The following is an 11,050-nucleotide window of genomic DNA, read 5'->3' as shown; positions in this document are numbered from 1 at the left end:
AGGCTCTGGTACCAGTGTCCATGTTAAGTCTGGTGGTGGTATTATTGTGGGTGAGGAGTTGTTTAAGATTGGGTGGCTGTCTGTAGGCAATGAAAGGTCTTCCTCCCAGAGCTTGAGAAAGAGAACTGTCATTGTCTTGGAGAGGTTGTAGATCTCTGATGATGTGCTGTACTGTTTTAACTTGGGAGCTGTATGTTCTGTAATCACCAAAAAAGAAAATAACAATGGTGAACAAAGAAGCTTGACCAGAAGGCTCAGCCTACTTTCCTTGGCCTTAACACCACCACCACCCCAGCCAGGCGTGCTTTGTCCTACCTGGCCAGGTGGCGGGTCATAGGCCAACCAGAGCAGGTGGGTGGCACCCATTCCAGGTATGCCTCGTGCGATGTCGCAAACCCCTCCCACCTGAGGGGAAGGGTGAGGGCAAAATTACCACTCCTATCAGCCAATCACCCATTCCCACCACCCTTCTGAGTAATACCCCTCCCCACCCTCTGACTATACACAAGGGTCTGGTGACTTCTGTTTCAGTGTATCTGAAGAAGTGTGCATGCATACGAAAGCTCATACCTATGACAAACTTAGTTGGTCTCTAAGGTGCTACTGGAAGGAATTTTTTTTATTTTTTGTTTCGACTGTGTCAGACCAACACGGCTACCTACCTGTAAGGTGACGTACAGTTTTTTTCCAGGATGGGACCCCTGACATACTGGCATATCCTTTCATTCTTGTTTGCCATTCGGGAAGTCAATCAGAACCACAGGCTTTTCCCCAACCTCACCCTGGGCTATGACATCTATGACAACTTTTACGACGCCAGAAAGACTTACGGTGCCATGGTGGACCTACTCTGCCCTGGGCAGGCAAACATCCCAAACTATTACTGTGGACCATGGAATGAAGTATTGGCTGTTATTGAGGGGGCGGACTCTGACAAATCCAAAGATATTTCAATCATGTCAAGCATCTACAAAACCCCACAGGTATGAATGTCAGGAGGGAAGGAAAAATCTTGAATATTCTTTGCAGTTTCTTTGGAGAAATGTGAAAATGTCATTCCTGCTTCTAAGGCAGAAGGAGAGTCCGCCTTCAACCCCCTCTTAACAAAGATGACTTAGGAGATGCTGGGTTTGTCCACATATCCTCCTATCCCATGGCTAGAAAGCCTGCGTCTGAGCGGCTTTCCATTTGCCCTCTGTTTTTTAGGCATGAGTCCAAGCAATTTCTCCCTTTCCCAGGGAAAACCCTGTGTTTTATGGCAATGGATCTTTGAGGAAATTGTCAAAATTAATGCAGAAGAATGAAAGCCATTTGGATCCCTTCCAGTCGGGATTCAGGCCTCATCATGGGACTGAAACTGCCTTGGTCGCACTGGTTGATGATCTCCGGCAGGCTAGGGACAAAGGTGAGAGCTGTTTCCTAGTTCTGCTGGATCTCTCAGCGGCTTTTGACACCATCGACCATAACATCCTTCTGGACTGTCTAGAGCAGGGGTCAGCAAACTTTTTCAGCAAGGGGCCGGTCCACTGTCCCTCAGACCTTGTGGGGGGCCAGACTATATATAATTTTTTAAAAAATGAACGAATTCCCATGCCCCACAAATAATCCAGAGATGCATTTTCAATAAAATGATACATTCTACTCATGTAAAAACATGCTGATTCCCGGACCGTCCGTGGGCCAGATTTAGAAGGCGATCGGGCCGCATCTGGGCCCCGGGGGACCCCTGGTCTAGAGGGCTTGGGAGCTGGGGGCACTGTCATACAGTGGTTCCGCTCCTTCCTCCTGGGCCGTGTTCAGAAAGTGGTGGTAGGGGATGAGTGCTCAGACCCCTGGGCTCTCACTTGTGGGATGTCTCAGGGTTCTGTCCTCTCCCCCATGCTTTTTAACATCTACATGCAGTCTCTGGGAGAGATCATCAGGGGGTTTGGGCTGGGTGTTCATCAGTATTCGGATGATACCCAGCTCTACCTCTCTTTCAAATCAAACCCAGTGAAGGCGGTGAAGGTCCTGTGTGAGTGTCTGGAGGTGGTTGGAGGTTGGATGGCGGCTAACAGATTGAGGTTGAATCCTGACAAGACAGAAGTACTGTTTGTGGGGGACAGGAGGCGAGCAGGTGTGGGTGACTCCCTGGTCCTGAATGGGGTAACTGTGCCCCTGAAGGACCAGGTGTGCAGCCTGGGAGTCATTTTGGACTCACAGCTGTCCATGGAGGTGTAGGTTAATTCTGTGTCCAGTGCAGCTGTCTATCAGCTCCATCTGGTACGCAGGCTGTGACCCTATCTGCCCGAGGACTGTCTCACCAGAGTGGTGCATGCTTTAGTTATCTCTCTCTTGGACTACTGAAATGCGCTCGATGTGGGGCTACCTTTGAAGGTGACCCAGAAACTACAATTAATTCAGAATGTGGCAGCTAGACTGGTAACTGGGTGCAGCCGCCGAGACCACATAACACCAGTCTTGAAAGACCTGCATTGGCTCCCAGTACGTTTCCGAGCACAATTCAAAGTGTTGGTGCTGACCTTTAAAGCCCTAAATGGCCTCGGTCCAGTATACCTGAAGGAGCGTCTCCACCACCATCGTTCTGCCCGGACACTGAGGTCCAGTGCCGAGGGCCTTCTGGCGGTTCCCTCGTTGCGAGAAGCCAAGTTACAGGGAACCAGGCAGAGGGCCTTCTTGGTGGTGGTGCCTGCCCTGTGGAACGCCCTCCCACCAGATGTCAAAAAGAAAAACAACTATCAGACTTTTAGAGGACATCTGAAGGCAGCCCTGTTTGGGGAAGCTTTTAATCTTTAAGAAATTAGTGTATTCTAATATTTCTGCTGGAAGCAGCCCAGAGTGGCCGGGGTATAAATAATATATTATTATTATTATTATTATTATTATTATTATTATTATTATTATTAAGCTAGTGCCCTATGAGATACAAATGAACAAATATGCAAAAGGAAACGTTAAAGAAACAAGAGGTAAAATACAAAAAGTGCATGACAAGGCAATGGAATGTCATCATCTCTAAAACAAACTCCGTGAGCTCAGGCTAAGCAAACCTTAGATAAACCTGTTAAAGTAAGAGCTATTTACAGTAAAGGAAATACTTGAGATTTGCATTCCTAATGTGGTCCTGCTTATTTTTTTACATATTTATATGCTACCTTGACTCATGAAATATAATTAGTTTCATGAAAAATAACTGAATCACTTAGTTTTATTATCAGAGAAGGGTCTCCCTTTGCCCCCCTATGGCTCCCTATAATCAAAGGACAGAAGGCATGGCAACTCTTAGAATCATAGAATGTTAGAATATTAGAGTTGGAAAAAAACCCAAGGGTCATCTAGTCCAACCCCCTGCAATGCAGGAATCACAACTAAAGCATCCATGTCAGATAGACACCCAAAGGGTGCTCATCAATGGCTCCTCTTCATCCTGGAGAGAAGTGATTAGTGGGGTGCCACAGCTAAAAAAGCCAATGCGATTCTGGGCTGCATCAATAGGAGTATAGCATCTAGATCAAGGGAAGTAATAGTACCACACCTGGAATACTGTGTCCAGTTCTGGGCACCACAGTTCAAGAAGGATACTGACAAGCTGGAACGTGTCCAGAAGAGGGCAACCAAAATGGTCAAAGGCCTGGAAAAGATGCCTTATGAGGAATGGCTTAGGGAGCTGGGTATGTTTAGCCTGGAGAAGAGAAGGTTAATGGGTGATATGATAGCCATGTTCAAATATAGAAAAGGATGTCATATAGAGGAGGGAGAAAGGTTGTTTTCTGCTGCTCCAGAGAAGTGGACATGGAGCAATGGATTCAAGCTACAAGAAACAAGGTTCCACCTAAACATTAGGAAGAACTTCCTGACAGTAAGAGCTGTTTGACAGTGGAATTTGCTGCCAAGGAGTGTGGTGGAGTCTCCTTCTTTGGAGGTCTTTAAGCAGAGGCTTGACAGCCATCTGTCAAGAATGCTTTGATGGTGTTTCCTGCTTGGCAGGGGGTTGGACTGGATGGCCCTTGTGGTCTCTTCCAACTCTATGATTCTATGATTCTATATACAATTAAATAATACTGCTACAAGATACTGGTACCTGTTTTAAAAGTTGTAAAAAAAATGCAATCAGCCCATTCCAAAGACTCTGTCCCCATTTCCTGAAAGTATTTGGGATTTGGTTGAGGGTGACAACACTAATCTCTTCTGTTCTTTACTAGGTCAGTTATGGTTTTGTTTCTGATGCTCTTATGGACAAAACTCAGTTCCCTTTTGTCTACCGAATGGTCCCCAAAGAAGAGCATCAGTATCTGGGGATAGTCCAACTCCTCCTGCACTTCAACTGGACTTGGATTGGCCTCGTTGCACCAGACAATGAGAATGGGGATAGATTCATGAGGACCTTGATGCCTCTGCTAACCAGGAACACAATTTGTGCTGCTTTCTCACTTAGCATGCCAGTACAGAGAACGAGAGTAATGTTGCCTTTAAAAACATTTTTCACGTGGAACAAAGTCAATGTATTAGTCTACTATGGAGAGATACGCTTCTTCTATAGTTCAATATATAATTTGCAAGAGACAGTTAAAATGATTATAAGGCCCATTTTGGGGAAAATCTGGATCACAACAGCTTTGTGGGACCTCACCCTGAACTTGTCTTATGATCTGCTTTCTCCCCTGCACATTCATGGTTTTTTTTCTTTCTTTACTCATATTAAAAGAAGGCCAAACTATGACGATTATGAAACATTTTTCAATCCTATGATGCAGTTTGGGGAGAAATCTTTTAAGTGTTCATATTCACAGCACGTGTTATCTGTGAAAGGAAAGGAAAGGTGCAAGGAAGATGACACTCTGGAGTCCCTGACTGACGAAGTGATTGAGAAAACCCTGTCTCTGGACAACTACAGTATTTACAACCTTGTCCTTGCTCTGGCACGGGCCTTAAGGGCTGCGCTTTCCTCCAAATCCAATCAGATGGTGGCGAAGGGTCAAAAGAGGATGAAATATCAAAGGATACAATCTTGGCAGGTATTCTGTTTCCCTCACAGATATCTTTGCTAAACAGGAATTGGTGCCATGAATTCCATGCTCAGGTGAAATCAGGCTTTCCTCAACACTGGCTTTACTTTGCCTCCATTTACTGTACTGTTACCCACATCCTAATTTAGCTGCTGAGAAGACAATCTACCTCCGCTTTACCACCTGATTCTTCAGCAAGGCTTCCTGCTATTACTAGCTACCTTAATTTGACAAATAACCAGTTGATGCTTGCAGAATTCTTCCAAGGGAGTGGAATGAAGTTTATGGAGCTCATGGCTTTAATCTGTCCCAAAAGGCTGAAGCAGAAAGGCTGGGTCACAGATCCATTGCCCAAACACACTCACAAAGTGTCAGTCTGTACAAATTCCTTCAGAGATTAGGCCAAGTTATCCAGATGGTTTTCTTCTTTTCTGAATGTACATGCTTTCTTTCCTGTTCTAGCTTCACCCTTTCCTAGGTGATTCCCAGTTTTACAATAATTCCATGGAAGGAGTGTATTTGGATGAGAATGGGCAGTTGACAGTCGAATCTGACATTGTGAACTGGGTGCCATTTCCCAACAAATCTTTTGGCGCAGTGAAATTTGGGAGCAAAAGCAGACAGGGATCCTCAGGCACAAAATTCACCATTGACCAAGATGCTCTTGAATGGCCCAGGCTGTTCAACCAGGTTTGGAAAACCCATTCATTGCATTGTTTTCCTTTTTAGAGATGCGTTAAGCTCTGACACAGCTGCTCCAAATACCTTTCTGTTTCAGCTTCTTTGTTTTTCTCGATTTTTGATATTTTTAAATGATTACAATGATTGCAGATTTGTACTGTGTTTACTAGACCTTTGTAATCATGGCAGGCAGCTCCATCTCCTAAACCCAAGGCCAATACAGTGTCCATGTAATTCTCTCTTCTTGATTATCTCTTTCTGCCCCAACTGTGTCCCAAGGAATTTGTCCCATGGGTCAAAAAATAAATAAATCAAGCACCACTTACGGGTTCCCGTGGCATGGCGGATGGACCACAGATCTGTCAGATATGGCTTCACAGAGCTTCCAGGGAAGGTGGAGGGGCAGTGGGGGGAAGTCAATTAAGATTTATGTTTGAAATTGTTAAATGTGAATTATTATTATTTTGAAAATTAATTAAATGTTATCAAAAATAAAAAAGCATCAAACACCAAAGCCTTGTCCATTCCACATAAACTGAGACTGTACACTGGCGGAGAAATTATTTTCATTGATGCTTTCTCTCTTTTTGGTCAGACCCTTCCTTATGCCAGGTGTACCAAAAGCTGTCGCCCTGGATATGCCAAGAAGGTTCAGGAAGGGAAACCCATTTGCTGCCATGCATGTGCTCCATGTGCAGAAGGGATGATCTCCACTCAGGAAGGTAGGAGACTTCAGAGGAATGTGTAGCGAAAAGTACAATAAAACATGCCATTTGTTGATGAATATTTAAGTATAATCTTCTGGTTGAATTTAATAAAGGTTCAATAGTAATGTACATAATCTTAATAAAGCTTTCCAGGTACTACTGAGACAGCCTTGAGTATGTAAGAATTAGGCAGTGTTGCAGCATCTGGTAGGCTCCCTTGAACCAGTCAGTGTGGCAAAGTAGCTAGGGTGTTTGGTTTGTACTGGGAAGACCGGAGTTCCAATCCATGCTTCCCCAAGGAATTTTTTTAATGTAAATTACACCCATATGAGAACACCTGGTGTTGGGGTAAGATCAGATATAGCTACAATTAATAACTTGGAGCTTCTAGATCACTCCAAGCTCTTCCTTGGGAGGTGAATAAGGGGGTATCTACCCTAGGGACCTACATTATCAGAAATAGCAAGTCTCATCCCTGTTTCCAATTTTTTTGGGGGGGGTGTGCTGGATTCAAAATTGACCTGCTTTTTTTGGGACCCTCCTAATTCCCGCCGTCATTCGTGCTAAATTCATGAATTCACGGAAAGGACCAACTCTCTGTGTAGATTAGCAGAAACAGGTCCTATCCCTGTTTCCATTTGTAGGGGTGGCTGGATGCAAAATTGACTTGCTTCCCCCCCCCCTAGTGTACATGAATGTGTTCATGCAGATGCTCTTCTTTTTCCAGATGCAGACCACTGCACCAAATGTCCAGAAGATCAACACCCTAACAAAGACAGAGATCAATGCATCCCCAAAATTATCACCTTCCTGTCCTATGATGAATATCTGGGGACCCTCTTGGCTTCCACTGCCCTGTTTTTGTCCTTAATCACAGGCCTTGTTTTAGGAATATTCATTAAATATATTGACACTCCCATTGTCAAAGCCAACAACAGGGACCTTTCCTACATCCTCCTTGTCTCCCTCCTCCTTTCCTTTTTGTCCTCCTTTCTGTTTATAGGCCGGCCAAGGAAAGTGACCTGCCTTCTCAGGCAGACAGCCTTTGGGATCATCTTCTCAGTTGCTGTCTCTTCTTTGTTGGCAAAAACTATTACCGTTGTGCTGGCCTTCCTGGCCACTAAGCCAGGAAACCGGGTGAGGAGATGGCTGGGAAAGAGTCTGGCTAATTCCATTGTCATTTCCTGTTCCGGTATCCAAATTCTCATCTGTGTCATCTGGCTGGGTAGCTCTCCTCCATACACAGCCTCTGACATGCACTCCCAGGCTGGAGAGATCATCCTGCAATGCAATGAAGGATCTGTTGTCATGTTTTACACAGTCCTTGGCTACATGGGCTTCTTGGCTGCCATCTGCTTCACGGTGGCTTTCCTAGCCAGGAAGCTGCCTGGGTCCTTCAATGAAGCCAAGCTGATCACCTTCAGCATGCTGGTCTTCTGCAGTGTTTGGGTGTCCTTTGTGCCCACCTACCTGAGCACCAAGGGGAAGTACATGGTGGCTGTGCAGATCTTCTCTATGTTGGCCTCCAGTGCTGGGCTCCTGGGCTGCATCTTCCTTCCCAAGTGCTACATTATTGTACTCAGGCCTAGTTTGAATACAAAGGAGCACCTGACTACAAAGACTTAATATGGCACCTGATTCCCAAAATATGTTTTTGGTTTTTGCAAATGATAGCCTGCATGGTAGCAATAAAGCGAGGACAAATGAGTTTGGAATGTAGGTCTTTGAAAGCTTTTGTTTTGGAAATCAGAACTCAAAATAATCATTTGAATCATATTCCATCCTTTCCACTGTTCATTTTTCTCCTGCTAAACCTTCTTTATGAATTCTTTTCTGAAGACTGTTTGTATATTTTGCCTAATAAGAAATCCTTGCCCCCATTTAATAATAATGAATGCTGTTCATTAAGAAAATAAAAATTTTTTTTGATATTATTAGAAATAAATTGCTTGTGCATCATTTTTCAAAATAAAAAGAAACACATTCCATTGGTTCTCTTTATTTCCTGCTGTGCATATCAAGAGGATCACCTTGAATATTGTTGCCATGGGTGTTCTTTATATGGTACAAGGTGCAAAACATTTTTAAAGCAGTAGACCACAAACTTGACATGAGTCAGCAGTGTGATGCAGCAGCTAAAAAAGCCAATGCAATTCTGGGCTGCATCAATAGGAGTATAGCATCTAGATCCAGGGAAGTAATAGTACCACTGTATTCTGCTCTGGTCAGACCTCACCTGGAGTACTGTGTCCAGTTCTGGGCACCACAGTTCAAGAAGGATACTGACAAGCTGGAATGTGTCCAGAGGAGGGCAACCAAAATGGTCAAAGGCCTGGAAACGATGCCTTATGAGGAACGGCTTAGGGAGCTGCGTATGTTTAGCCTGGAGAAGAGAAGAGAAGGTTAAGGGGTGATATGATAGCCATGTTCAAATATATGAGGATTCCATATAAAGGAGGCAGAAAAGTTGTTTTCTGCTGCTCCAGAGAAGCGGACATGGAGCAATGGATTCAAACTACAAGAAAGAAGATTCCACCTAAACATTAGGAAGAACTTCCTGACAGTAAGAGCTGTTTGGCAGTGGAATTTGCTACCAAGGAGTGTGGTGGAGTCTCCTTCTTTGGAGGTCTTTAAGCAGAGGCTTGACGGCCGTATGTCAGGAATGCTTGGATGGTGTTTCCTGCTTGGCAGGGGGTTGGACTGGATGGCCCTTGTGGTCTTTTCCAACTCTATGATTGTATGACACACAATAGCTTATACCAAGAACAAACTTAGTTGGTCTCTAAGGTGCTAGTGTTTGTTTGTATTTATTTATTTATTTATTTATTTAGACTGTGTCAGACCAACATGGCTACCAAGACGTCAGTGGGCACTCAGATGATGAGTTCCTATTCCCAAAACTTATTTCAAAGTCAAGAGATGGGCAAAGGAGGGAGAAAGGATTTTTAGGGATGGCCAGAAATTAGGTGCTTTCTTTAGATAATAGCAGTGATTGTGAATGTAGGGTGAGTAATGTACAGTCACTTACCGCATACCATTGTTTATTGGGCACTGGGAAAAGTTGAGTTTGTAAATAACAACACCTCCTTGATATATGACCCCACTAATGAGGTGGTCTCCTGGCCTGTAATAATTCAGTGGATCATGATCCTTTTTCATATTTAATGGACATTTTGCTTTCAGCATCCCACTGACTCCATGGGGCATTAGCAGCAGAAATAGCAGCAGAGGTACTGTATTTTTCCATGTATAACACGCGCCTGTGTAACACGCCCCCTATTTTTTTGGACTCCAAATTGAGGAAATGGGGGGAGATTGCATGTGGAGGTCCCCAAAACCACCCCTCAATAACTCACACCATAGACAGAATTTTTGTTGAATGGTTTTTGGCATGAATTTGGCCACAACTTTTATTGAAATACAAATATCAAACAAGTGAGTGGTTGCGTAGGTATTGGTTCTCCAACTGTCACCTAAGACAGAAATAACTCGCCTTGTCAACAAGAGGAAACCCTACAGGGAGAGACAGGGAGTTGGGTCCAATTGGCTCTTCCCTCTCCCCTCAGGCTCATGTGTGTTGCTGGCCCCCGACCGGGGTTATGGACATGCATAGAGTCCCTGTATTCCTGACCGGCATTTCCTCTAACTCAGGCATTAACTCATGGGGCGAACACAGTCAACACACCCCAAATACAACCAATAACCAATGCCTAACTGCCAACCTTACAAGTTGTGACTATTTGCTATGTAGTAGGCAAAAACCAGATGGCACCAGCCAATCAGGCAAATGGAAAAATTCCTACCAGGCCCCTGAATACAGGCGACCCCATGAGAGGCACAGCAGTGTCAACACAGGGGCCTAAAAACAGCGGAGGGGGGGGGAATCCAAAAACGCAGCCAAAGAGAAAGAGAAACCTTTCTCCTTGGCTTTCATACCCAGGGGGCTGACCCAACAAATTGCAACATACAAATTTGCCCAACAACAGCCAGGGACCTCTTCCTCAGTGACCACTCATGCCCCCACCTTTGGAACTCAGGAGTGGTTTGCTAAGCCCCCACTGCAAACCGTGCTCACCATGATGGTGAACCTGCATTGCCCGGAGTTGTTAAGCTTTTTTGGGGGGGGATTGCCCAGAGTTGTCCAATTAAATATAGCAGACCTACCTCACAGTACACCAATTAAATGAATGCCTAAAAGGTAAAGGGGCCCCTGATCATCAGGTCCAGTCGTGTCCGACTCTGGGGTTGTGGCTCCCATCTCGCTCTATAGGCCAAGGGAGCCAGCATTTGTCCGCAGACAGCTTCCGGGTCATGTGGCCAGCATGACTAAGCCGCTTCTGGCGAACCAGAGCAGTGCACGGAAACACTGTTTACCTTCCCGCCGGAGCGGTCCCTATTTATCTACTTGCACTTTGATGTGCTTTCGAACTGCTAGGTGGGCAGGAGCTGGGACCGAACAACAGGATCTCACCCCGTTGCAGGGATTCGAACCGCCGACCTTCTGATCAGCAAGTCCTAGACACTGTGGTTTAACCCACAGCGCCACCTGGGTCTGCAATGAATGCCTCCAATGAATGCCTACTATGCCTAAAGAAGCCAGGGTGGCTATCTAAAGAACTTTTAACCGAGTTAAGATTTAAAAGGGATATGTACAAA

General features: G+C 44.9%; 1 protein-coding gene across 1 annotated transcript; it reads left to right on the top strand.

Moving 5' to 3' along the window:
• Positions 1-821: 821 nt before the first annotated feature.
• LOC118080163 (vomeronasal type-2 receptor 26-like) lies at positions 822-8,020 on the top strand. Its single transcript, XM_035105090.3, has 5 exons — positions 822-983; positions 4,203-5,015; positions 5,469-5,696; positions 6,283-6,409; positions 7,122-8,020. The coding sequence occupies exons 1-5, from the start codon at positions 837-839 to the stop codon at positions 8,018-8,020; spliced, it is 2,214 nt and encodes a 737-aa protein (XP_034960981.3). The 5' UTR covers positions 822-836.
• Positions 8,021-11,050: the final 3,030 nt, after the last annotated feature.

The sequence above is a fragment of the Zootoca vivipara genome, chromosome 2 (assembly GCF_965207765.1).
Source record: "Zootoca vivipara chromosome 2, rZooViv2.hap1.1, whole genome shotgun sequence".
NCBI classification, from domain to species: domain Eukaryota; kingdom Metazoa; phylum Chordata; class Lepidosauria; order Squamata; family Lacertidae; genus Zootoca; species Zootoca vivipara.
This window is presented reverse-complemented; position numbering and strand designations above follow the sequence as displayed.

What these genes read in the sequence shown, in the direction of transcription:
- LOC118080163 (XM_035105090.3), top strand. Translation starts at nt 837, where the DNA reads ATGGTGGACCTACTCTGCCCTGGGCAGGCAAACATCCCAAACTATTAC. An exon ending in AAAGGATACAATCTTGGCAG is followed by an intron (nt 5,016 to 5,468) that starts GTATTCTGTTTC and finishes TTCCTGTTCTAG; the next exon opens with CTTCACCCTTTCCTAGGTGA. An exon ending in GGCCCAGGCTGTTCAACCAG is followed by an intron (nt 5,697 to 6,282) that starts GTTTGGAAAACC and finishes CTTTTTGGTCAG; the next exon opens with ACCCTTCCTTATGCCAGGTG.